General features: G+C 42.5%; 3 protein-coding genes and 1 non-coding gene across 8 annotated transcripts in view; all 4 read right to left on the bottom strand.

Annotated features, from left to right (window-relative positions):
• Nucleotides 1–12,623, bottom strand: part of snx29 (sorting nexin 29) — a 146,956-nt gene extending 134,333 nt beyond the window's left edge. For 2 of the 4 annotated variants that reach the window (XR_005694700.1, XM_040023132.1), the window contains exons 1-9: nt 12,188–12,622; nt 11,105–11,169; nt 8,355–8,407; nt 6,689–6,813; nt 5,840–6,020; nt 5,663–5,733; nt 3,750–4,007; nt 1,804–2,200; nt 54–166 (exon numbers count right to left, since the gene is read on the bottom strand). Coding sequence is in view for 2 of the 4 variants with exons in the window: in XM_040023132.1 (XP_039879066.1) it covers nt 54–166; nt 1,804–2,200; nt 3,750–4,007; nt 5,663–5,733; nt 5,840–6,020; nt 6,689–6,813; nt 8,355–8,407; nt 11,105–11,169; nt 12,188–12,194 (1,270 nt within the window). In the remaining 2 variants the exon portion in view is untranslated. Of the gene's footprint in view, nt 1–53; nt 167–1,803; nt 2,201–3,749; nt 4,008–5,662; nt 5,734–5,839; nt 6,021–6,688; nt 6,814–8,354; nt 8,408–11,104; nt 11,170–12,187 lie in introns of all 4 variants that reach the window. The other 2 variants (XR_005694701.1, XM_040023133.1) reach the window with 2 other exon arrangements.
• A 3,535-nt stretch (nt 12,624–16,158) lies between these two features.
• Nucleotides 16,159–18,455, bottom strand: LOC120728324 (transmembrane protein 238-like). The gene has a single exon (XM_040023131.1). It carries the CDS (start codon nt 18,184–18,186, stop codon nt 17,692–17,694), a length of 495 nt encoding a protein of 164 aa, XP_039879065.1. The 5' UTR covers nt 18,187–18,455; the 3' UTR covers nt 16,159–17,691.
• A 2,495-nt stretch (nt 18,456–20,950) lies between these two features.
• On the bottom strand, nt 20,951–27,210 carry rsl1d1 (ribosomal L1 domain containing 1). 2 transcript variants are annotated; one of them, XM_040023127.1, is made up of 10 exons: nt 27,070–27,210; nt 26,473–26,559; nt 26,099–26,238; nt 25,827–25,965; nt 25,115–25,263; nt 23,888–23,989; nt 23,458–23,551; nt 21,748–21,873; nt 21,469–21,648; nt 20,951–21,364 (listed from the first exon to the last, which is right to left on the bottom strand). In XM_040023127.1, exons 2-10 carry the CDS (start codon nt 26,503–26,505, stop codon nt 21,236–21,238), a joined length of 1,092 nt encoding a protein of 363 aa, XP_039879061.1. In that variant the 5' UTR covers nt 26,506–26,559; nt 27,070–27,210; the 3' UTR covers nt 20,951–21,235. The 2 variants fall into 2 exon arrangements, with proteins under 2 accessions (XP_039879061.1, XP_039879060.1); XM_040023126.1 differs by having other exon boundaries at nt 20,951–21,367; nt 27,070–27,196.
• LOC120728569 lies at nt 23,671–23,798 on the bottom strand. The gene has a single exon (XR_005694743.1). It is a non-coding gene; the product is annotated as a small nucleolar RNA SNORA55 (small nucleolar RNA).
• Nucleotides 27,211–27,768: the final 558 nt, after the last annotated feature.

Raw genomic sequence — 27,768 nt, 5'->3', positions numbered from 1 at the left:
TGTGAATTGTGCATTTCCACTGTGACGTGAGCCACTAACCGCTGCTGCAGTACCTGACTGAGGATCGGCAGGGTTCACAGGAATCAGGATGTCTGCGCTGCTGTGTCCAGCCATGACTTGTAGAGGGCTCCACGTGGACACGCTGGACAGGCTGCCCACCACCACCCTAAAACAGCACAATTTCGCTCTTGGTCAGTTTGCTGCTTGAGGAATCAGAAAATAAATTGACCTACAGGTCAGTTTATTGTGGTGTGTTCAAAGTCTGACACACCTGTAACAGACACACCTGTTAACACAGCATAATAATGATAATCAGCCAATCACACAGCATAAACCAAGTGCATGTAAGCATACAGACATGGCCAAAATGAGAGGTTGAAATTAAACCAAGCTTTTTCTGGGGCAGAAGATAATTTAAGTGACTTTGAAGTGTAGCAGGGTTGTTGGTGCCAAATGATGGTTTGACTAACTCAGACTGCTGATCTGCTGGGACTTTCCCACACAACCACCTCTGGAATCTAAAGAGAACGGTGCAAAAAAGAGGAAATAATCATCCAGTGGCATTTCTCTACAACAGTAACCACTCTGTCCAGCCTACAGATGGACTACAAAAGCAGCAATAACTGCACCAGCTGCCACTACTGTCAGTTAAAAACAGGAAACTGAGGCTACAATTAACACAGGCTTGCCAAAACTGGACAATATGAGACTGGAAAAGTTGCCTGGTCTGTTGAGTCTCGATTAACTGCTCAATGTTTGCATGTCAGAGTCAGAATTTGACATAAAACCATGGGGTATCAAGGGTTCAGAGTGATGATGGCGGTGGTATAATTTATCAGGGATATTTTCTTGTCACACTTTGAGCCCTTTAGTAAAACTGAGCATTGTTTAGATGACGCTCTCTACCCGAGTATTGTTTCTGACCATGTCCATCTCTGTTCGACCACAGTGCACCATCTTCTGATGCTCAACTCAAGCAGGATAACGCACCACCTCAAATCATCTCAAACCCATTAGCTGAACATGACAGTGAGCTCAGTGTACTCCACATGTGCAGCCGACAGTGTGATGTTGTCAAGTCAATATGGACCAAAATCTCTGAGGAATGTTTCCAGCACCTTGCTGAATCTCTGCCATGAAGATTTAAGACAGTTCAAGTTGAAAAAGGGATCCAGCTCAGGACTAGCAAGGTGTGCCTAATAAAGTGTCTGGGGAATGTGTATCTATTTGAAAACTACAAATTAGAACTTTCTGCTGTTCGTGTACGTCTCCGCCACCCTGGGAAGGCGCGGCTCACAGTTTGAAAACCTTTGGTATAAATAAATTCTGTATCTTTTTGTGGTATTATACATGCATACATTTTATACATACATTTAAAATTGAGTGCTAAAAGTATAAAAATGCAATCTAACTGAAGTAATTTTCTTCTGGTCTGTAGATGGCAAGTTTTGTAGAAAACAATTACAGAAAAAGGGCACCAATCTCTCTTTCCAGAAGTCATGATCATGACCCGAACTATTTTTATTTTCTACCAAAACTAAACAACCCGCAGCCGGATCACCGTGCAGGAGCAGCGATGCATCTAGCTGTGACGAAAGGCTTATGCTCATGACAGTGTGACAGTCAACAGTCCTTCAGCTCAAATGTAATGTTAGCGAGCTGCACGCAGAAAGAAGAAATCTCCTGCATTCAAACTGCTCACATGCTGCTTTTTGCTGAATTTCTCAAATATATTTTTTCTGCTGTGAGCACCAGAGTCTAAAGTACAACTACTACTAGTCTACTTCGGTTCTTTTCACTTACTGATCACTCGGTATCCTCTCTTCCTCTTGGGTTTGTGCTCTAGGCTTATATATCTCCTCCTCTTCCTCCTCGTTGTCTACACTCTTGGTGTCAGGCAGCGGAGGCGCCGTTATGGGAGGTGTGCGGCAGGGATGCGGGGACCCCACCCAGTTGACTATGCCCGGCTCAGATATGCCATTCTGGGCAAGCGACTCAGAGAAGACCGGCTCCAAAGGGTCAATCCCTTCCTCCACACTGCTCTGAGCAGGAGCGGTGTGACTTTTCCTCATCCCGCCAATCTTCTGGGAGTCGTCTTCCCCGTCCTCCTCATCCTCAGCTCCTCCATCCAGATCATCATCAAAGGAAATGATGTTGGTGATCTTCTTTTTCTTCCGCCGCTCCTTCCTCAGCCCTGAGTCTGGGTGGAAAAATATTTTTTTTTACAAAGGAGTGAACAAAAACTTATATATTTTTAAAGGTTTATACTTTCATCTTACAAACAGCTGTAATGCTTAAAAGATTAAAACGCTAACTTAGACTTAGATAACCTGCATACTGACATTTTTATCATGTGTAATAACTGAGACACAGGACACATAACAGTCATTTTATTCCTCTTATATAGAGAAAGCAGTAAAAGCTAAAAAAATCAGCACTAAAATATCTATGGATTACAAGCTGTAGCTACTGTGATGCCGCTCATTGATCAGTGAAGTCCCATTTGATGCCTCAAACTCAGTATTTTGGCCAGAGGTCGAAGACTGCATGAAAAATTTAAGATCATCACCTATTCAATAATGGTTGAAACACTTGACCGAGACGAAAAATGTTTACTGACGTCATAGACTGAACGAGAAGTCGGCTTGTTTTCTCATAGACCTCTATATAACTGGGCATCTCTTTGCAACCAGAGCGCTCGCGCCCTGCTAGTCATTAAAAAGAGACCCAAAATACATCTATCTTTTATATACAGTCTATGTTATCAACATAGCACACTGCGATTACCAGCTGCTTTTGCAGATTTTGCATTCATGATTTAAGTGTAAGGTGAAAGAACTGTTTACAGTTTAGTTTAAGTGCTTTTAACTGGTATTTGTGCAATGCAAAACTCAAAAATTGGACTGAGAGGAGAGAGGGAGAGGACTGGCAACAGAATTGGGAGCAGTCCTGTTCGCAAATTACAGAACATGTGCACTTCTATCCATCCTCAACTGTGCATAATGAGGAAAAAAAAACAATTATGTGTATTATCTGCCGATTCTGCCTCTGCTGACAAAAGTGATGAATTTCCTGGCGCAGTGTCTTCATACTTGAGACCAACACTGGCTTTGGTTTTTCCTCCTCGTTTGGAAAGTAGCTGATATGCTAGACTCATGATGACTGTTAAGCAATTATCGTCATTTCGAAGGCTTTTGTGAGAAACAGATGAATGACGATAAAAGAAAGTCTGTCTCCTTCCTCTCAGAGCCAAAGAGGCTGGCTGTGCATTAGCAAGTCTTCTAGCGGTGAATAATCTGAATAGGCTTTCCCACTCGGAGGAGCCGGCGCAGCAGCTTAGAATTTCATTTACATTCATTTCAGCAGAAAGTTTCAGCAGCGCACAGTTAAAAGTCTAAAGGCGCTTTAGTCCCGTTGAGGAGAACATATGGAGAGAAAATGGTGTGAGTTTCCCCCCGACGGGACAGACTGGGGCAGACTTCTAAATGAGGTCAGACTTCACGGTGGGATTCTTCTCTGCTGCAGATGCCTCGAGCTGCATCCTTGTTTAAGCATCCATTATGGAAGCACAAACTGAGCCATATGTTGCTTTTTGCTGGTTTTGTGACACTTACAAAAACACATATACTGCAATACTAAAACAAAGCAAATAAACAGAAAGTGTTTGGATCAATCAAGTGCAAAACTAAAAAAAAAAAATCACCAGTTTCTTGCATATAAGAGCAAGTCAAACACTGCTGTTGCCCTACCAGCAGAGGTGCTGCGTGGCACCACAGGGAGTGGGTCGGAGGCCCCATCCACTTTAGGGGTGAAGCCAGGCACCACAGCTGTGGCTGTGCCGATCTCTCGCAGCAGGCTGCTAACCCCCTGAGTGGACTCTTTCCACAGGCTGCCGATGCCCTGCGTGGACTCCTTGAGGAGGTGCGACACTGAGGACCCTCCACGTGTTACGGCGCCGTTCAGGTCGCTGTTGTCAATGTTGATGGCAAACAGAATGGAGTTCAAACCTGAGCACAGCAGATGGAGAGAGAAGGAAGTGAAATGTACTTTAGTTCCACTAGAACACATGAAGCTTTTGAACTTTCTTTGTGCTTGCTAAGTATTTCTGGGTGCACACAACAAATCTGCCCGAGATGTAAAAAAAGAAGAAGAAGAAGAAGAAGAAGAAGAGAGGAGAAATGCTCTGGCACAAGATCAGTGGTTTACATTCTAAATAATTTTATGGTTTGTTTTCATCCGAGTTGTGCTCATCAATAGTTCAACAGCACCAGTGCGCCCATTAACATAAATGGGGTCGGAGCTTAAACTGTCAGCAAAAACCCACTCATGCTTAACAAGTAAAGTGCAAAGTCAGTCAGTTTCCTGTGTTTTACAGCGGCTCCGTTTGTGTGAAGTCATTTCAGAGAGACTGAGTGTGGTTAGTAACACACGAGAACACAACATTTAAAGACTAAAAATGCAGCCATAAGTTGGCTGAATTTAAATCTTCCAGTGTGTAAATTCTAATAATGGGGCAACAAATATAGCCCAGCAAAAGGACCATATTTTAAAAGGGAATTTTAAACCTCGGGCTTAGTTGTATGAGAGGGGCCACAGAAGAAGCTGAAAAACGAAACCAGTGTGGAAATGCAGCAAACTGCACGTCCTAGAGTGGAGTTTTATTTTATGAGTCTCCAACAATTTGAATGCCGGGTGGGAGCTGACATGGACATCCGTAGCTCCCTGGCTGCCTGTTAGGCATTATCTGAGTCGCTGAGTGACCTTTTTAACCTTGTTTATCAGACATAATATGCCCTGCTGTGTGGCTAATTACACCAACAGGCCATCCAACAAGTTGGTGCTTTGTTTTAAGCTGTGGTGAAATGTATGCAGATGTGTTTGGGCTATGCAGGCATACAGTCTGTGGATGCATTCAAGCTACCTAGAGCCTTCTGTCTGCAACTAAATAGCTTTAGCCAAAATGCTAATATTCAGGTGGCAGTAAAGAGGCCACTGTCTGATGTCAGAGTGGCTACATCCAGCTTTAACAGTTTGAGTTGCTTCCACTTATGTTACTTAAGCTTAACTTATAACCAACTCATAAAGCACTGTGCAAAAGTCTTGCACCACTCCTCATTTCTTTATATTTTGCTTGAAAAAATAATTTTTACAATTATCATGAGCATGAAAATGAAAACTTGGTATGATCACCTTTATTGTTAAATGGAGCAAACTAATACTGAGCAGAACAGTACAGCTTATTGGTCTTCTGGAATAGTTCTCCAGGCTTCTTAAAGGACATTCAAAGCTCTTCTTTGGATGTTGGCTGCCTTTTGTTCTGTTCTCTGTCAAGAGATGTTTAGGCCCGGGCTCTGGGGAGGCCAATCCATGGCTGATAGTGTCCCGTTATGCGTTTTTCTATCCGGGTATGCTTTATATGTACTGGAGGTGTGTTTGAGATCATGTTCATGCTGAAAAATGAAGCTGTTACCAATCAGATGCTTGTGAAATGATGACATATGGCTGATCAAAAATCCGATTACAAGAACTTCCTGGGTGACTCGAGACTTTTGCACAGTGCTTAAAGTCTGTATTAAAGTTTGAACCCTATACTCTCCTGCTGTGTTAGCAAGCTGTTTAGTGTGTTTACCACCAATAATTTAATGCCAAAACACAAGCTCACCTGCAGCCATGGTGGGAAGCATACTAGCTCTCTCTTCATCAAGCACAAAAGCCCAGTCTTCATAGTAAGATCTAGAAAACACAAAAGATCTATAAACAAGCGAAAAAGAAAGAAAAAATCCCACCTAGCTGAGAAACTGTGTGCGGAGCATAACTGACAAGGGGGCTTGTCACTAACCCGAGACGGGGGCGGTCAGCCAGCAACGTGTGCAGGTAGCGCTCCAGCGAGTGCTCATTGAGGGCGCAGCGCAGCCAGGCACGACCTCGGCCGAGCTCTGAGGAGATCTGGCGCAGGGAGTAAAACCGCTGGAGCTCGTGGCGGTTCAGGTGCTCCTTCACGTAGAACCAGAAAGTCAACTCTAGCGAGCGGGACAAAAGGAAAGAGGAAGAATAAGCTCCACCTCCATTGTGAAAAACAACTGCTCTGGAGTTAAGTAAGAGTTCAAAAGGGCAGAAAAGAAGCTGCAAAAGACTCTCTCAGCACTTCCCCCCTCTCATTAACAGAAGAGGGGACCCTTCACGCACCACTCACACAGCTCCATCCCGACCGTCTCCATCCTTTGTTCTCTCCTCAGAACTCAAACTAGGTCTGTTTTAATGTTGTGTTTTCTGAGGTGTGGTAATTAATAGGGATGAGCGTTATGCTGCTGGTTTGCATACAATCACCATGTGACCTCAGAGAAAATTGAAACTCTGGCTATTATTGTATTTCTAGCATTGTCAGAGGCCCTAGCTTCATTAGTAAGCTCTAAATCCTCAGGTTCAGGCACAATCCTGTCTTCTAACTGCCTGTGAAATACAGAAAAGCATTGCATATGGTAATAGATATACATGACAGAAGTCACGCATTTGTCCTCAATAGCAACACTGTCTTAATATTCCACAGAATAAGCTGTGTGGTTGTAGTTTTTAAGGATACCTTCTGCAAGTCTGCTTATCCAAGGTCACAGAGGGCTAAAGTGAAGTTTCTGCTCCACTTTTCAACTCTAAACCCACAATTTCACAGCCGTACGGGAACCTGGCGTACCTGTTTCAGTCTTGCTGCTGAAGCCTGCGGCCTGTTTGAGAGCGGCAGCTGTGAGGGCCAGACCTCTGCTCTTCCTCAGACCGTGCTGCAGCACCGCTTCAAACTGTGCGCACAGACAAATCACCCTGCAGAGACAAAGACAGGTTAGGATAACATGAAGACAAGCGGGTGGGGGTGTCGCCTAATAGTCAGAACAGCCCAGTTCACCCTGCTGTGCTTTTTATGCTGCACTGGAAATGTTGCTTTGGCTGTACATTCAGATGAAACTACAACTAATCCATGTTAATGTTAATGTTCAATTAACTGAGTGCATCACATATCAAATGATTCTCCTAATGCAGACAGTCTGAAAGGCCTGAGGTTAAACCCAGCTTCACTTTATGGGATTTGGCCTCACATTTGAATCTCATAAATCTACTATAGATATAAGATTTCTCTCATACAAGACTGCAGTAGCTCTCACACGCCTTCTCTGGATGACCTCCAGGCTCTGTTTGTGTATCCCTTTTCTACTGAGCTCTCCAAGACCCTAATGTGGCAGCTTTACCTGAGGTTATCTCTGCAGCTTCAACTCTCCGCCCTTTTAGCTCCTGAACTTTCTGAGCTTTAGTGTCCGAGAATGAGAGAAAGCGACATTCCCTTGTGTCCCATGTTTGCGCTACGCACCTATACTGAATGTACTCCGACTGTGTGTTTTTCTGTTTTGTTAGTTCTGCCAGAGGCAAAGTTCTCTGTAAGCAGAGGCCCTCTCGCTGGATTGTGGAGGCCATCTGCCTGGCTGGCAGTGGCAGGGTCTCACGTTTTACAGTTAGGAGGCACATTCGAGCAGGGGCACGGTAACATCACAGTTTTACATTTAAAGCGCCGTTTGTGCTGCAACCAGCTGGTCACCGCCACACACTTTTTCCAGCTCTACTATTATGATGTGATGACGGGGAGGGGGGTCCTTTTCTGCTGGGTATACCATGCATCACGGTACTGGTCGCCAACTTTAAAATGAACTGAGGAGAGGTGGAAAACTATACTGTGGACCATACAGTAAAAACGAATTCCTTTTGGAAGTCGTGGCTACAGCATCCTCTGACCTAGAGAGGAGACAGGTCATTCATCCTACTACTAGCACGCAGTTTTAAAAACAGGTGCATTAGTGCCACTAACCAGTCTTTTATAAATGCTCTTCATCTACAAGGCGGACATAATATTGAATCTTAAAAACCAGTACTCAGAGCTGAAAATGAGATCTGAGCAGCACAGAACATGAATCAATAGTATTCTCTCTCAGCGTGAAGCTCTAATGAAACAAAGTTGGTACATCATTTTTCTTACATAGCCACCATTAACATCACAAAGGAGAACATTCTCACTGCTCGGATATGATGGAAAGTCTGCTAAAGCTCTCAGACCGAAAACAACAACAACAAAAAACAACAATTATTTTCCATCTAAAAAATGATTTTGCTGTTTAGAAAGTAACCCTCAAAGCTGGGCGTACAGCCAGATCGCTGTACTGAAAAAGCTGGAGGTAGCGCGAGCACATACTGGAGCCTAAAGCACTACATCATCTATGACCTGGAGCTCCACACGTAAAACAAAGCACCTTTTAGAATGATAAATAACCATCGTGATAAAGCAAAAGAATTTCTGGGTAACAGGCAGCTCCTCTTACCTGCTGTCTGAGTCTGTGGCGATCTCCTTTCTTCCTCCAAAGCGGATTTGGCACTGGGAAGATATGAGGAAATTGCTTTTTTTTCTTCATGTATGTCTGCTAAGTTAAAAAAGTCTAACAGCACCTTTCAAAAGCCTTAAATTGCAGATCGTGTCCTCCTTTAGTCCTCTACGGACACTACGGAGGGTATCTGTGCTACATCTCCTGGCCTGTGGTTACAAGGTTACAGACAAAATAAAGGAATTACAGAAAATGATTTAAAGGTCAAACCGTGTTTCTGATCTGACCTTCAAGAATTAACTGTAGGGGCTTGGCTGGTGCTGCAAACCTGAGAACGAAGCTTGTCTGACTGGCAGCACTGGTCTCAGTTTTGATATTTACATTTGACACAGTGTCAGAGTCCAGCCCAGCTCCGATACCGTACATGCAGTTTCATCTTCCCTCAAAGCATCAAGCCAAACCCGATCCAGTAGCATAAGAGTTAAGGGTTTTTTTCTCCTCGGACGTTAAAAAGTATCCCGTGTCAAAATGAGTTGAAACACTCTGTAAGGTATAGATAAAAATCGAAAAACACTCCGCACCCATTTCGGAATTGAGAGCAGCAGCTGCTGTGTAGACAGTGAAACAGTATATTTCATTTCCATATATTTGCTTAATGTGGGATTTCAGCTGCTAAACTGACATGTTTTAAATGCAACCACACTGTGCAGCCCTGCTGTTATGAGACAGGGAGGACGTGATCTGGCACTGTCAGTCAAACAGGTACGGCCTTCTCTGGCAAAGACCTCGCCTGGACGGCACCATATGTGGCACCAAACAAAATAAGGAGTAACTACGAACAGGGTGGAGAAGCTTCCTACATCTTCACTTATGAAAGACACCGATCATTTTAGTCATACTAGAGTAAAAACAGAACAAAAATAGAGCCACTTGCAGTCGAACGTTAATGAGTTAATGCACATTTGTGAGAGTTTTTCAGTCTTTTATTGGTCCTGTGCCAGCTTTTTGAAACTGATTCCTGGCATTTAATACAAAACGTGTACTAAGGCTGTTCGATAGAACGATATATATCGGATGACGATATAAAAACGTCTATCGTTTCATTTTGCGCTATCGTTTGTTTCCTGGTGTCGCAAAATAAACTGTTTACGGCAATATTTTTTCATGGTTTTGATGGTCACTGTAGTGGCTATATTAACTTCTTAAAGTTCTCTCTTTCTCTTATATTTAATATAACCACACTACAGACGGACAAGCCCCTGTTTTTATGCGTTGTGGTTAGCAACAACGACGGTAACACCATCGCGTGTCCGCTTGTTTATGTTCCACATAAACCTTTCACAATAAAGCTCAAGATCCTGTTGAGACTTTTCAAAATAAATCACGTGAAAGAGCAGATTATTTACGGATGAGAATTAAAAAAGAGCCGCCAAGTGCTAAAAAATAAACCTTAGACTCAAACGTTAGAACAGGCTTTTCCCCGCAGCACGCCATGTAATAAATACTCACAAAGAAAACAGCGGCCGTTACAACTTATGTCTAAAAATGTATAGTTTCATGCATCTGTTAAAACACTCGACTCCAGCTACACCACGCGCAGCTGGAAACACTTCACGCAAGACGAGCTGCCCGAGATTCACAGAATTTACAGAAAAGGTTACATTTTTGTGATTTATATCGTTATCAGGACGATAGAATTCCTATATCGGGATATGAGATTTTGGTCATATCGCACAGCCCTAACATGTACCGTAGTTTTCGGGTCATAAGCCACTACTTTTTCCCCACACTGTGAACACTGCGGCTTATACTGACGTGCGGCTAATGCATTTTTTTTTTTTCATGCGGCCAAAAACATTTTGCCTGGTAACAGTAGACCAATAAAATTGATAAGTAGTATATATACGGTATATATTTTTACCAGTTGTTAAGAGATGTTGTAATGTTGTTTGTGCACTGTTCCGTAAAAAAAACATAAGCAACGTAATTTGTGTGTTACTGATAGTACGTATACTTAAAGGTAGCGCTGTTCGAGGAAAAAAAGCATTTGCAGTATGTATTTTTGTATGTTACCATAACGTTTATGTTACCGGATTAAATTAAACATTAAAAAGCCTCACGTATAATATTTCTGTGTAAATATCTCATATTACGAGTGAAACGCATACGGCTTAAAATCCGGTGCGGCCTGTACAAGTACAAAATTGATTTTCTTTCTAAAATTAGAGCATGCAGCTTTTAATCAGGTGCGCTCTGTAGTCCGAGAATTACGGTATATATTTTTTCATATTTTTCCACTACTTTCAATTAAGCATCCTAGGTTTGACTCTGTCTTTATTCATATTTTACAAACAACCGCAGCTTTTTTGGAATGGGGTTTGTATTCATGGTCATTGTGTTCTTTTAGGTAGGACTCTACCCTTGTTTTTAACTTTGTTCTACAGAATACTGGGTTACAGAGGCCGTCAACAGAACTCAGTTTTACTTCCTCCATTGTGTTTATAGAAAGGGAGATAGAAGGAACTGTAACAAATTCAGTCACCACAAAAATGTTGACCAGGAATTTAAAAAAAGCCTGTTCCAAAGAAAAGATCACTCACAACTAGTCACACATTTAATGTGAGCTGATTTCCTGACCATAAAAGCAGAGGCTTAAAATTATTAAACCTCGCTCAGTCTATGTGGACTGCAGCACTGATGATAATTTGTCGTCTCCAGCATAAAGAACGTCCAGATAACCGGTAGCTCACCTGCTTCACAGCATCCAGCAGCCTCTCCAGGAGGTTCTGCCTCTTTGTATCAGTCTGCTGGGTGCCTGCGGAGGGTAACACAAACAAAAACAAGAGGAATGAGGAAAATGACGTTGCCACAGATTAAATTTCCCATCATTTATCGTTACTCCGTTCATTATTCATGACAATGAAGAAGGAAATGAAGTTGTGTGGCAAGTAATGGCTGCTCGGAATCAACATAAATAATCAAAACTGACTGCGAAGTTCTGCGTTTAAGGACTGCTGAGCTCCAACTGCGACAGGAAGCGCCTATGGACATTAATATTACAGGGTACTGTGAGGATTCTTTGACCTCTAGAAGCACTGTGGAACAATGTTTTATATTAACATTTTATGGGCTGAGTGAATTATCCAGAAAAAAATAGCAGACGAATCAACATTAGTAATCATTAACCCTGCAGCCCAGACAGCATATTCACAATGGCAATGATGATGCTCCTTGTCTCAAAGGTTTTAAGTCATCGAAGAGCTGCCAACCCACTGGAGCAGCTCCCCGGTCATGTGTTTCCTTTGGAGCACCTGTGAGTTTGCAAAGGGACTTAAGTTACTTTCATCCACCAGCTTGTTTACCTGTGAATTTAGGCCAGGAGCTTGTTAAACACACCTCTTACCGTAAGCTTCAAGGCTTTCCAGAGACTTCAAGCATACTTCCCTCATATAAAAACTATTAGGTGCTTTCCAGCTTTCAGTCACAGTTGGCCTAAGCATTATGGGGTTTCCAGTTGTTTACACACTGGAAACATTTGCAAAAATAAGACAGTTTTAACACTTTCATTCCTGAGAAATCCCACTTAAATTGTGCGGAACTGCTTCGTTTTCCTGGAGCATTCTTGACCTCGATCTATCGTTTCAACAAAGCTAGCAAAAAGGGGGGAAAGCCATTTGTCGAACAATATCAGACATTATGGAAACCAACTAAAAGGCCCCCAAATGAAACTTAGAAAGTCTCACTAAGTTTCTGAGCAATCTCCTGCAGGCGTGATTTGACATGTTGTGATTTTATGGATAAGAAACAGAAAGCAGTGAAACAGCAAATCTTACCGTTCATCCTTATAAACAGACTCCAGTAGCATCCAAGCTAAACACTTCCCCACTGATACCATTCATCCCTTGCTGTCGCCTTTAATCACAAGAGGCTAGCGATGCACCGGGACCATGCTGTCTCTTTGGCCGAGCCGGACCCACCCAAGGGCGGCGTGAGGACTGATGCTTAGTCGGTGAACAGCGAGGCCTGCCGGTAAGCTGCAGAGCTGTGAGTCTACCACTCTGACATGTAGGAGTTGCACACAGCCAAATACACGGGTAAAGTGCGACAAGCACGAACCGGAGTGTGTTTTCTAACCAGCTACAGGACGGGCCTAAGGTGTGTTGGGCCGTTTCGGACAGAAACTGACTGTTTTCGGTTTGCTGCCTGCGACACTGCGAAAAAGGGAAACGGAGGACTGACATAGCAGCGCCAGGGTCACATGACAAAACACACAGTCGTCATATGACGGCTAAGCGGAAGTGGGAGTTGTAGTCTTTTGTAATATAACTCTAGCGTTTGAAACAGAAGTAAAAAGCATTAAATATTTTATCTGAAATCAAAAGTGTAGAAAACGTTTTACACCAGCCCTGCCACAAGGGTGCACAAGCTGGTTTCCCCCCAGAGATGTCCCTAATTCAATTCAGTTTTAATTATATAGCCCCAAATCACAACAATGGTTGTAGGGTAAAGACCCCATAATAATACAGAGAAAATCCCAACAGTCATATGTATCCCCTATGAGCAAGCACCTGGCGACAGTGGGAAGGAAAAACTCCCTTTTAACAGGATGTTAACATGCAGCAGAAGCAAGTTCAGGTTTGGGTGGGGTCCGTGTTAACAATGGCTGCTTCAGGTGCTGTTGGCCAACAAGGTGCCTGCAGAAACTAGTCCACCGCAGGATCATAAGGTCACATGAAAAAAGAAAAGTTTTCAGAGGGTAGTTTTCAAGCTAAAGCTCAGCCAAAATCAGTTCATGCAAGAAAGCAATGATCTCAAACACAGCAGCAAATCTACAACAGAACGGCTGGAAAACTAAATAATGAATGTGCTCCAATGACCCAGTTATTCCAGTCCAGACCTCAGCACCCCTGAAATGCTGTGGTGCCACCTTAAGAGTGCTGTGCATTAATGAAAACTCCTCCAGTGTGACAGCCTGATAAAGCAATACAGAAAACAGTTACTTCATGTTATCGCTGATAAAACTGGTTCTACAAGTTATCGAATCATTGGGCGCACATAAAACTTTCTTTTTCACATGACTGTAAAATAGATCTGTTACGACAAGAATAACCAACTAAAGCTTTAAAATAAGTGGTATGGAGTCCAAAGAACAATATCTATACCCATAATGCAGTGGGGTATAAGCAAAAATACTAACAGCAGTAGGAGAAAACACGAAAACATAGAAATACTTGAATAAAGTAAGAGTACATTAATAATGCACTTCAATAAAGTACATTCGATCACCACATCCTGTGGTGCTGTACATTGCAAGGTTAACAGTAAACTGGTTTCTAGTTTAAACTGCTGCATTTGTATCAGCTGACATCAACTAAGCACATACTGTAAATACCCAGGTGTTTGTAGAATGAATGAACATTTAAACTGCTATGTAAACTGGCATTTAAAAAGTATCAAGCAAAACTGATGATTGAATATGAGACTTACCTGAGGACAGCACTGGGGAGAGATGAAAATTCCACATAGCCACTTATTGCAGGCCATGCAGTGTCAGGTGGAGCAAATGCTGTATGCAGTCTTGTGAACACGAGTCATGTGAAAGAATTTACAGATTTTATGTATGCACGGCTAAAAAGTCTGAAGGACCTGATGTAATGATCAACTTCAGCTGTCATAAAAAAACCTACTCTTGCATGTTTGACATTCAGCCTGCAACAAAGGTTCACAATGATAGACTTTCATGGTTCTATGACTCAGAAGACTCCATAACTGCATTTATCTTTGACTGTGCCTATTATATGTTTTATAGCAAATCACAGTATGTGTTTAAGCAGGTGGACAGAGAGTCTGGGACAATAACATGGCAAAACGAGCACCAACATACTAATTTATGGTATTACTACTTGTGTATGATTAACATGATATCAGTATTATTATTATTATTTGATTTAACAGTGGTGGTTCAGAGTTTAACACCCTGAAATTCATACTTTGAACAGGGTTTATGAGCTCACAGCTGGTCCTGGACCAAAAGATAACTGGGAGTCGAAACACTGGGAGGTGATCGCTGTAGGTTTTTCAGATAAAGGAGGAGGTGTTGGTGGCATTTAACAGCTCTCCAGCCCAGTCATTTACTCTGGGCTTTGTTTTTTATCCAAGAAGAGGTAAATCTTCAGTCATGTCTGAAGTAGATCTTAAAGCTAACAAAACTCAAGTAGAATCGCTTACAAAATAAGATATTGGCAATGTAAAAAGTTACTGGAAACCTACGCTCATGTCCAACTCAGTATTTTTTTTTTCACAGTTAAAAGAAAAAAACATCTTCTTTGTCTTATACTGAGCCTTAGTGCAGCTCTTCACACCATCCTCTGAAAGAAGCTGTTTTAGCTCCCTCCCTTTAAGTCTTCTTTCTTCCGATTGGCTCGTCCAAATAAAAAAAAGTTCTAAACAGCAGGTTTGTCCTCACAGCCATTACTCAAATGACCATATTAAAGATGTTTTTAGCCAGTAGTAGAAAGAAAAGAAAGAAACACACCTGATATGGAGCATTCAGAGCACCTTTTCTTTTGCTCATAGTGATAACTTGTCCGTATGCTCAGCAACCTTTTTCAAACTTTGGGTATGTTTAATGTAAGCATCTGCAGACGTTTACAAAATTGTTGGTACCCTTCGGTCAATGAAAGAAAAACTCACAATGGTCACAGAAATAACTTTAATCTGACTAAAGTAATAATAAATAAAAATTCTATAAATCTTAACCAGTGAAAGTCAGACATTGCTTTTCAACCATGCTTCAACTGAATTATTTAAAAAATAAATGCATGAAACAGGCCTGGACAAAAATGATGGTACCCCTAGAAAAGAATGAAAATAATGTGACCAAAGGGACACGTTAATCCAAGGTGTGTCCAGTAATCAGCATCACAGGTGTCTACAATCTTGTAATCAGTCAGTGGGCCTATATATAGGACTCCAGATAGTCACTGTGTTGTTTAGTGACATGGTGTGTACCAAATGGTAAATGGCCTGCATTTGTATAGCGCTTTTCTAGTCCCTAAGGACCCCAAAGTGCTTCACACTATATTCAGTCATTCACCCATTCACACACTGGCGATGGCAGCTACATTGTAGCCACAGCTGCCCTGGGGCGCACTGACAGAGGCGAGGCTGCCGGACACTGGCGCCACCGGGCCCTCTGACCACCACACTAAACATGGAGCGAAGCGAAGCCTCAGGTGATTAGAAAGAAACTCATAGACAAGCATCTTAAAGGTAAAGGCTATAAGACCATCTCCAAGCAGCTAGATGTTCCTGTGACTACAGTTGCACGTGTCATTCAGAAATTTATGATCCATGGGACTGTAGCCAACCACCCTGGATGTGGCCGCAGGAGGAAAATTGATGACAGATCAAAGAGACGGATAATCCGAATGGTAACAAAAGAGCCCAGAAAGACTTCTAAAGAGATCAAAGCTGAACTTCATGCTCAACGAACATCAGTGTTAGTTCACACCATCTGTTGTTGTTTGAGCCAAAGTAGGCTACATGGGAGACGACCGAGGAGGACACCATTGTTGAAAACAAATCATAAAAAAGCCAGACTGGAATATGCCAAACTACAGTTGACAAGCCACAGAGCTTCTGGGAGAATGTCCTGTGGACAGATGAGACAAAAATTGAACTTTTTGCCAAGGCACATCAGCGCTATGTTCACCGACGGAAAAATGAAGCATATCAAGAAAAGAACACTGTCCCAAATGTGAAACATGGAGGAGGCTTGGTTATGTTCTGGGGCTGCTTTGCAGCATCTGGCACAGGGTGTCTTGAATCTTTGCAGGGTACAATGAAATCTCAAGATTATCAAAGGATTCTAGAGAGAAATTTGCTGGCCAGTGTCAGAAAGCTTGGTCTCAGTTGCAGGTCATGGGTCTTACAACAGGACAATGACCCAAAACAAGCAGCTAAAAACACCCAAGAATGGCTAAGAGGAAAACATTGGACTATTTTTAAAGTGGCCTTCTATGATCCCTGACCTCAATCCTGTTGCGCATCTTTGGAAGGAGCTGAAACATGCAGTCTGGAAAAGGTGCCCTTCAAACCTAAACAACTGGAGCAGTTTGCTCATGAGGAGTGGGCCAAAATACCTGCTGAGAGGTGCAGAAGTCTCACTGACAGTTACAGGATTCGTTTGGTTGCAGCGATTGCCTCAAAACGTTGTGCAACAAAATATATAAAAGTTGTGGGTAACATCATTTTTGTCCAGGCCTGTTTCATGCATTTATTTTTTTAAATAATTCAGTTGAAGCATGGTTGAAAAGCAATATCTGACTTTCATTGGTTAAGATTTATAGAATTTTTATTTATTATTACTTTTGTCAGATTAAAGTTATTTCTGTGACCATTGTGAGTTTTTCTTTCTTTGACCGATGGGTACCAACAATTTTGTCCACGTCTGTACTACTGTAACTGTAACATACGAAAAAAAATGTGGAAAGTCATAATAAGTCGTCTTATATTTGTAACAAAACCTTCTTTGACAGAAGGTCAGACCTGCACAAGGTTAAAGAATTTGTGTACCTTCATAACTGCAAGGCTTCAGTTGAACCACACTCTGGGCTGAATCGCTTTCTTGGGGTCATCCCGTCACATGGTTTATTGATTTATTGTCTGTGCCTCTATAAAAGGTCTACGTTCTTAGTTTGAAGCCAATCTGTGATAGATTTTCTTTACCATGTAGGGCCATTGATTGTTGCAACACATATAAGCACACAGGGGGACCTGAAACCAGACAGCTGGTAGCAAATAGCTGAATGATCTAAACTTAGCTTGACTTATCACTTTCATGACGCATAAACAAGCATGGAACTTTCCTGTGTTATCAAAACTACAATGTGTTTATTTTGGGTGACGATATTGAAGCTTTTTTAACATAAAATATTAATTTGAGTAAATGTTATAAATTTAACTTGTTACAAAAACCATAAAAACCACATATCATTCCTCTGATCGTGTTTAGCACACTTCTACTGCCGTTCTTTTACAATAAAAGGCTGTCCGTAACACATTTATCAATATACCTTTTCATTTTCTATTTACAGTCTAAATCTGTGACGCGAATAATATCAGAAATAGTGATAAGTGAGGAGGCTGTTGTCTCTTAATCGGTGTCATGTAAAAACACTGTTATAGTGTGCAAAGTTTGCATCTTATCAGCAAGGTACAATCATGTGGCTCTTGTCAGGGCAGCATGTTGGTAGAGCAAACACAAAATCCTTTTCAACAAAAGGCAAATATAATGATTGCAGTCCAGTGTCTCTGTGTTCTGCCGTGGAGCAGCTCACACTGACAGTGTCTCTCTCACAAATTCGTTTGAAGTAGAAGCCAGGGTGGCGTCATAGATTGTAGAGAGCGACACATCTGCACCGGCGTTTACAACTCCGTTGTCGGCCGGGGGGCCCTGTCTAACCAGCCTGCCGCTCTTTCTGAAGGAGTTCCTGATCCCGCTGGCGAGGCGATCAGACAAGCGCCTCACCGCCCGGCTCAGTCCACGGTTCTTCTGCTTCGTCAAGCCCACGTCGTCCTCCAGCTCCTCCGGCGGCACGTCGATGTTCCCCGTGTACCAGAACACCCACCAGATCAGGCTGAGGAAGAGGATAATGGCCCCGCCGTAGACAAACAGATCGTGGATAACCAGTCCTCCAAACACCCCAATCATTATAATCAAGACACCGAGTATGTCGTGGGCCACTGCGAACCAAAATGAGCACTTGCAGCGGCCAACTCCTCCGTACCTCTTCTCCATGATGGGCTCCACCTGTACAGGTGTTGACATGATAACTTATCCAAAGAGTTTATCCAGACGTGGAAGAAAATCCAAAGCGACAAACTTTAGCAGCCGGTGTAAAAGCAAAGACAATCAAGTCTGATCCTCGCTGAGAGAAACATAAAACAACCTGCTGTGACACGGTCAAAGTACAGTGTACTCAGGCCATTATCAGCAAGAGCCACACCAGCTTGACTGTACTGGATGTGTCAGAGCACTATAAAGAGCATTTAATAGCATTTTATCTTTGACATCATCAAGTCTTTTCCATCTTCTGCTCAAGCCCCCTGGCTGATCCGTTTCCGCCTTTCCTTCTCTTTCAGAATGGGGACCCACACCAGCCCCATCGCCACAAACATCAGCCCTAAAGACAGGCAGGCCGAGGCTACAGAGCGGGACGCTTCAGTCACCCCTGAGTACTGGAGCAGTAAAAGTACTGCGCCTGCTACAGACATCAGAGATCCCATCACAATCACGATGATAGGTTTGTGGAGGTAAGCACGGCCCGGGCCTTCGGCAGCTGCTGGCTGTGTGTCTGGGTACAACCGCTGGCTCCCAAAGTCACCCGAAAAAGAAGTTTCCATAGTTGAAACAAAGCCTTGTACCTTTGATGTACAGAGAAGGGAGATGATAGCAAGTGGACCTCAACAGGACACCGATTGTCTTCTTTAAATCAGTCCCGAGCCGTTCTGTTCATTCTCCCAGTCCATGCAGACATCTGTCAAGAATGCAGCACCTCCCAAAAGTCACATGAAAGAGTTGTATCATCTGCACGATGACCAAGTGTGTGACCGCCTGATGCATCTCTTAATCTGCTGCTCAGTAACCCGTGAACACGCTGTAATTCCAGATGGGCCACCACACCCACACAGCTGAGTGAGGACAGACAGTCGCAGCCCACCTGATGACAACAATGTCATCACCTCTCATTAGCTTGCTGTCAGGACGATCTTGTTACAGTACACTTCCAAAACAAAGGCTGTCTATTCGAAAGCAGGGAAAAAACAACCCAAAACTGCTTATTGTCACAAGAATCAGATGGTGTGTAGAATGTTATGCATGCTTGCAGTTTCTGACATTATTATGTTGCAAAGAAATGCAGAGTTTCATATATTGGATATACTCCACCCTCTCCACTCTCTCTCTCTCACACACACACAACGCACTATTACTTGCTGACAGCTGCTGCACAGGCTAGGTATTATAGGTATTATTCCCATTAACAATGGGGATGTCATCTGATACAGCCGGATGGCTTTGCAAGCACAGAGCCATATTCAGCACAAGCAAACAAGGCTAATACATGTTAGAGCAAACAACTGTTCATACATATAGATAGATACATGGTTGAGGATTTATTCAGACTATCTAAGCCACATGATTATTCCTTGCTGATGTACGAGCTAATCCTCCTTGATGTAAGGTGGATGGTGTTCCGGTCTCCTCTGAGACCTGAGTGAGCTCCTTGGACAGTCTGTGTAATTTGTGGCATAGATGCACTGATAAATCATGTCCCAGAGGTTCCCAAACAGAGTGCAGTTTAGCAGTGTAGTGACCAACAAGTGCAGCTGTAAATAACAGGAGTAGCTGAAAATACTCATCTTTCCAGGCCTAAAAAACAGCATCTCGTTATTTTCTCTAAAATGTTCACAGGATTACACATCAGGCTTCATCCACTGCTCGATTACTTTATGCATCTTTGCAAGTTTCCAAATATTAGAGAAATTGAAAAAAAAATCCACCTTTCAGAACTAATGAATGTCATAATAAAGCACTGTGATTCATTTACAACAAGCAAGGCTGTGCCTGCACATGATAGCAAAAACATTCTGAATATGAGGTTGGCAAACAGTTAAATTCAAGTGTTTTATTCACATTGCCTTATTATAGCTTTTAAATGGAGACTCGGGTTTGATAGGTTGAGCAACATTTTTTTATAGTGGAGGAATTAATCCATTTTTGTGTGCACACTCCTCTACTTTCAGGAAATCATTGTAATTGGGCAAATTAGCATCACTGTACATAAAATCTTCATTTTAACTTGTCATGAATCCTTTGAGAGGCATTGAATCTGCTGACATCACGGAGCAGCGGGGTTTCTCGTTTGTGAGGTTACTGCCACTAGCGTCACGTTCAACAAGTAAAATGCACCAATAGATGATTGACTCACCTGCTGCACAATATTCCCCCCCACAATTTTCAAAAACTCACCGAGTGCCTTTTTCAGCACATTTTGGATCGTTGTCAAAATTATGCACTCATCAACATTTCCCACCAGCCAAACTGACAAACTACTCAAACACTGTTACTAATGAAGTGTCTGTAATTGAACACTTGAATCTTAGTAGAAAATGGCTGTAAACCTTCAACAACAAACTTTTAACATCTCCAATTGAAGCTGAATTTTATAATCCCATATTAATCAGATAAATATAATTTGAATGCATTTCCATTTGTCAGTGGCAACAAGTAATCATATTAACCAACTACAGCCCTTAACCCTGTAATACCATGTGTATTGTATTTGAGCTTGTGTAATGTTTTCACCCACAAAACGTAAAAGAATTGCACATTTTTTTTTTTGCAATAAATTGCATAAAAACCACCACGTGTATTGACAGCAGTACACATGAAAACTAATGCACCACACTTTAGCCCTGCGTCAGGCGGTGACTGGTCCAGGATGTACCCCGCCTCCGCCCTATTGTAGCTGGGATAGGCTCCAGCCTCCGCTGCAACTCCTCCAGTTTCAAACACATTTAATAACAAAATATTTCAGCGTTCAGGCTTTATTACAACAGCACATAACCCCAACACTGTATATGAAAACTGGGAATTGTGAGAGAATCTTTCACACGTTAGCTGCTTGATTAGGTTGAGTCCAAGGCACTGACACTGTATGATGACTCAGCACAAGATGGGCTTGAATCAAACACATTATGAGTAGTTTTGTCTCTACTGTCATCAAACAGTAACATTACATTCACAGAACACAACAAAACTAGAGGGAAAAAGAAGAACAGAGAAAAAAATAATAATTCAATGTCCACGTTAACGATCATTTCACTTTAGGTACTTTTCTTTTTACTTTGGAGTCGGTCTTCTTGATCAGTTTGCTCTGAGCTTTTGTTCCTTTCTTCAGCGCTGCGGGTTTGGGGGCTTTCTCCAGCTTCTTCTTTTTGGACGCCTTCTACAAAAAACAGAGGAAACGTTAACGATGCCAAAGAAAAACAAAACCTGAATCATCTGCTGAGGTTCCCTTCAACTCGAACAGCTGTGAAAAGTACTGACCTCCAGTTTAGGCTTTTTGACAGGGGTTTCTATGGGAACCAGCTGTGTGATTTCTTCCTCCTCTTCAGCTGCTGCTTTATTTTTCTTCACCTTCTTCACCTTCCTCTTGCCCTCTGCAGTAGCATCTGCTTGCTCTTTGTCCTCCGTCTTATTCTTCTTTGTCTTTGTGGATGCAGATTCCTGAAATGCACACAAACTTGTTACTTTTCCGAATGTTTCAACAAATGCAGCTTATACAAAAATAATAATAATACATTTTGAGTGCTAACTTGTACTCACCTTGTCTTTAGGTGTCTGAGCTTGTTTGGACTCCAGGACAGAGAGATGGCCCAAGTCTGAGGTGTAGACAGGCAGAGCCACCGACGTTTGACTCTTAATGTGGATGAGTTTAATCACTGGTCCTTTCTGTAAAACAGCGATCAAATCAGACACGGCAAGAAAAACTTGCATCGATACATAAAAGAACGCTGTGCAACTTTTTGAATTCCAAACTGAAATTGCAAACTCTAAATAGTGTTGGACGATATACTCGATGTATCGTAAGTTTGTCCACGTACCATGGTTAAAATAGCTTTATCGTAACCATCGAGTATAGGTTGCCATGGAAATATTAAGCTGTCTGCACAAAATTCACTGAGTTTTTTTTCTCCCACAAGCTGCGAATGCATCATTAATCCCCCCTCCCAACCGGGAAGTTTTCTACCCGGCACACTGCACTGAGCATGCGCGTTTATACACCATCAGAAAGGAGAAATATGGCGACGGCAGGCGATTCAGACTTTGATTTCACGAGGAGGACGTTGAACAAAATGCGGTAATTTGCAAATCATGCCGTTAAACTATTGCCGGAAAAGGTCGAAGAACCACAAAGTTATTCCACCAGCTGAAAAGTGATCCACTGCAAAATGAAAAATGTTTTAAACTCCACGTGTGAACGTCTCCCCGCACACCAAAGAAAACTTTAAATAAACCAGCTGTGACCCGACCTACGACTGCGACCGGCGAGAGAAAAACAGCACGGTAAGTTTAATTCCATGTTATTTTTTATCAAACAAAGTTATTTTGGTCTGAATCTGTGAGATCTCTACACGTGCCGTTTGCTTGGTTACGTAAAGTCAAGTGAGTTTGTAGCTTCCTTGTTTGTGTTTAGGCACATTTCACGACATTGCGGAACTGCGTTTTTAATAGTTTGCCGTTTTCGCTGTTCGATGGTTGGTGAAATGGTTTATGTGAGCTTTTAGCTGAGATTCGGATGTTTCTGTGGATCCACACACGCTGACTTCACTTAGGCTTAAACTGCAGCTCACTCCCTTTGTGCCCGGTGCTGGGGACACTGAGGCTCAGGACATATTGTGATATTTTATCGCGTATTGCAACATAGCCACAAAATAATCGGAATATTAGATTTTCCTCACATTGCCCAACCCTAACGCTGATCAGTGCCCATTTTGCTGCACAAAAATTGTGCCGTTTGATACCGAGAGGTGCGTTTTCTTCCATACACGAAACAATCAATTAACAACTGACTGCACGAAAGGCCTGATCCCACTGAACGCATCATCCATCACGTTTAATCACAGGCAAAATAAAAACTGCTGAAGCCAATGAAACAAATCAGCCGTTCTCTACATGCTAGTATGACACGTACGACTCAAAACTCTTCATTTCTGCACCGAGACGCTGGATTTTTGTTTTTCTCACCAGTAGACTGGTGCTGGAACCAGTTGTGGTTCCACGCTAAAGAGGCAGAGCCTTACTGGGGATTTATGTTGCCATCACTTTGATGCAACTACAAAGCCTTCTAAAACTACTGCGGCTTCAAACTACTGTGATTTGCACATTTCCACACAGCTACTTTTCCTATCAGTGAGAGAATAACATTTACCATCTCAATATCAGGAATATTATCGAGAGCTGGCATAGATCAGCTCAGTCGGGGTGTGATAAGTCTAAAATCTAACAACCAAATGTAAAACAAAAAGTTCTCACCATGCGCAGTTTGGTGACCACTGTTTGCACGGCAGCCTCGATGTTTTCCGTCACCTCGTCTGCAGTCATGCCCGAGTGGGCAACACGTGCCATACTGCAACACAGGCAGAGTGCACGAAAACACAGTGTTACCAAACACACAGATCACAGCAGCAGTATAAGAAGCACCAATGTGACTGTTTCTTATTTTTTAACCGAGTAAGATGCTAAACATTGTGTATCAAAGTTGTAGAGACAGGCTCCACAGAAAGAGGAGGTCCATCTGGATTTACTTTGAGTTTCTATTGCACCAGTCTGACCCGTATCGATTACAGAGAATCGACAAGGTTGTACTGAGGTGCAGTTAAGATCATCTGCTACCGAAGAGTTTTTAATAAAGGGGAATTTCTGCACAAAAAGCTGAAACCAGGGACACGTGAATAAATCTCACCAGCAGCAGCCCTTGTTGGTAACCTTCAGGCTGGTCCCCTGGATGACTCTCTCGATGTCTCTGGCCAGATGCTTGCTCTGCAGGTTCACGCACAGCGGCTCTCTGGAAAAGAAAGCAAAAGGGTAAGAATAGAACCGTCGCAGCTACACGACACCTTAAAGTCATTTGCAGCAAAGCATCCAAAACAGAGAAACGTTCAGAGAACACAAGTGGGGGTGAAAAATTGTGGGAATAAGGGGCTTTGCTTTCAATAATGTTTCAAATGACATTAAGCTCTTATCTTCTTTGGATACCGGATTTGCTCTTTTCTCCTCTGCTGCTGAATTTTTTTTAATGTGATAGTTTGTATTGCTTTGGCATGTTCTCCCTCTGCGCTTCTTAGTGGCTTCTGTGGCTCAATGCTATATTTTCAAATACAATTTCTTGCATTCATCCTCATACAGAAGCACGAGCAGCTGCATTGCCAAGGGCTCCGAGAATCACCTGCAGTGACTTTCTGAGGAAGCCGATGCGAAAAGAGAGGCAAGTAACATGATTGGTCAATCTGTTCGTATTGGGGCACTTTTACACCGGTCTATCATCTCGAAATGAGAAAAGACATATGGGGGGTGTTTCTGTCTGTTGGCTGATTTGGAATTAGAGTTTAATGTTACAGTGTTCGCACAGACGCAAGTTTATCTCCCATCTTCCACTGTCTTTTTCCTCCCCAATAGGTGTTTGTTGCTCCAAGACTCGACTGCATGCCAGGACGGCACAGCAAAGAGTGGAGGAGGCGAGCCCACGACTTGCCACGGCCGGCCGTGGCATTTGGGTACGATGCCACGACTGGCCACAGTCTGCCAGAATGTTTGGGTGCGATGCCGCGACTTGCTACGACCTGCCGCGGCGTTTGGGAGTGATGTCGCGATCAGGGGTGAGACTGGGACTCGCCACTGCATTTGAGAGGGATGCTGCAATCTGCCACAGTGTTTGACAGTGATGCCGCAAATTGCCAAGGTCTGCCGTGGCGTTTGGGGGTTATACTGCAATCTGCCACAGTGTTTGGGGGTGAGGCCGCAGCTTGCCAGTCTGCTGCTGCGTTTGGGGGTGATGTCATGACCTGGCATAAACCCATGAAGTAAAAAACTTATATATATAGTATAGTTTACAGTCAAACCATAGTTCTTATTTTTCTAACACACACACACACACACACACAAAACAGGACAAACTGAAAAGCGCTCTCACTTTTTACTTTTGTAGAAATGTTTCCCGAGGTGCGATGGCAGCAGTCGGCGGATGCGGTCATCAGAAATGAACAGGTCAAAGTTTCCCAGCAGGCGGCGCTTGGCTTCGTATGGTTTGTACTCCGTCTTCAGGACCTTATACGGTATGATCTGCCACAGACAAACACATCCCTGAATGTTTCTTACCACTGACAAGACGGTTTAAAGCAGAAAAATGTACACTCAGGATAGCAAAATAAACCCTTGCCCATGTCTACTTAGGAAAAATTCCCAAAAAGGTGGCAGTTAAGCCCTTCTTCCTTTATACCTACTCTGAGCAGCTTAAGTGGACTTGACTCCCATTACAATCGAGTACCACCTATGCGCATAGGGTCGTTATAGGAACGTGGCAGAGCGTCCTGTGACATCATTATTTTGCGACACGAATCCCACAACAAAGGAGACAATGCTATACCTGCTGCTCAGTCTGTGGCTTTTTGTCAGACTCTGGCACTATGGTGGTGATTTTTGTGCAGCCGTTTCCCTCTTTGCCAGATTTCAATGAGGGTGGGAACGTGATTATGGTTAGGATTAGGGTTGCGGGACTATAGTTATGGTTATTGTGTTAGGTGAGTGGTGCGATGGCTTTTCCATATGCTACTATGACCTCACACCAATATGATTGGTTGCTTGCAATGCTGAACCTGGACCAACATCAGTTTAGAACAGCGTACCTCTGATATGCCTTTGACACCTCTCTCCTGCAGAAGCTTCTTATAAAACCTCTGGGTCTGCTCTGACGTCATGTTGGGCTCATCTCTGGTGAAGAGGCAAATCTCTTCTGTGTCTGACCGCTGGCCATGGGGCAAGGGACTGCGGATAACAAAAAGAAAACAAAAGAAACACAATGACTCTGGGGGAATGCCATTATCAACGAATTACTTTAAATTTGGAAAAACATTTGCTGCGACGGAGGAACTAAAATTCAGTCGCCTAGACTCCTCACATGCGTATGGTCTGCGCTTCTTTGGGTATCTTCCACAGGGTGAAGAGCAGGCTGATATGCTGAGTCTCATCCAGAAACGGGGCTTCACCACTAGCTTTGTTTTTTAGGAAGGCCTGCAGGGCCTGGACGGCCTTCTTTACCTGTCAGACACATTAAGTTAAGACACCACAATACAAATGAGGCAGCTTAATACCTGAGCTATAAATTAGCATTTGCTAACGCCAAACGTGTTAGCATGTTGAAGAAGCTAGTTGGAACCAGCTGGCTCATTAGAGATACGTGGTAACAAACTTTATTAACAAGCAGCGTAACCCAAACATTCTAAAAACGACTAATCTAAACAAATCTGAAATCACAAATCAATCAAACTTTACCTGCGATCGGTCCAGTAAAGCTTTCTCTGCCATTCTTCACACGTGGACCCCCCAAAAAACACCAGGGCGCATGCGTTGAGCGTCATGCTATGACGTAAAATATATGTGTACATAAAATCAATATCGGATTCCACCAACAAAAAGGCTCTCAAAACAATACATATATGTGAATTTTGGGGTGTATTTATATAATTATTATTAGTTTTACCCCTGGTTATTTGTATTCATGTTCTATTCTTTTGTATATTTCATCTGTTTATATGTTTTATACTCATTGTTTGTTCAATAAAGTTCCTGTAAAAAACAAAACAAAAAACAAACATCTCACCTATGGAGACAGCTCAGGATGGACTAATCCTGTCTATCCTAATGAAAATCCTGGTCTGTGAAACGCTTCTAAAATATCTGCTGCCCTATTGGCCTTATCTAGCTTGAAAAATAAAGTTTTAATGTCAGTGTGAATTTTACATCCAAAAATAAAGGATATATAAAAGTAGCTTTGCCAAAAAAATTTTTTCTCTCTGGCTTAAAATGGAACTGATATCATTCACGGGAAATATGTTCAACAAATATTTCACAGCTCAGGCCAGCAAATACCGGAAATCCCTTTTTTGCACATCGGTCTTTCTGCTTCCGGATCTGTGACTCGTCACATGACTCTTCTTCCGGCTGAAACGAAGTGCCACCAACTCCAATCAGAGACATAACAGATGATGACGCTAACGATAAAATGGTGATTCAAAAACTGTAAGGAAAATTATAATATAAATAAAAGCATAAAATATAACAGTAAAATGCAGCACTGTGGCAAATAAGAGATTAGTGCAGAGCAAATCGTTAATCACGTGATTTAGCCAGGTTTTTTTTTAAAAAAGTCACTTTCCTCACTTGCAAAACTCTGACGTTAAGCTCAACATAGCTCGTTAAGACATTAATCTGGCTTCGTAATATACCTCAGATCTCACTACCACCTGATAAACTTTCCCTTTCTGTTGCTGCTACCATTACTTCACTCTTCTCCACCCTGATATAATCTTTTTCTCACCTTGAACCCGTCCACCTCCCTGCCCTCACACCTGTCCTGCATCTCTGCCACTTCAGACTTCCTTAATCTACCCTCAAACACTCTGCATAGAACATTTACATATTAAAAACCTAAATTAAAAGTGCATCAAACAGATTTGTAAGGTCATGGGTCTTTTACTGTTAGACATTTGTTATTTGATTAAATAAGGAACATATCTAAAAGAAATGTGGTGTGCGAGTGCAGTCGTTTAACCTGACAATACATCCCTG

This window comes from Simochromis diagramma, unplaced genomic scaffold, assembly GCF_900408965.1.
Source record: "Simochromis diagramma unplaced genomic scaffold, fSimDia1.1 OVJJ01000208.1, whole genome shotgun sequence".
Taxonomy (NCBI): domain Eukaryota; kingdom Metazoa; phylum Chordata; class Actinopteri; order Cichliformes; family Cichlidae; genus Simochromis; species Simochromis diagramma.
The sequence above is the reverse complement of the archived record's forward strand: the minus strand, read 5'-3'. Positions and strand labels throughout refer to the sequence as shown.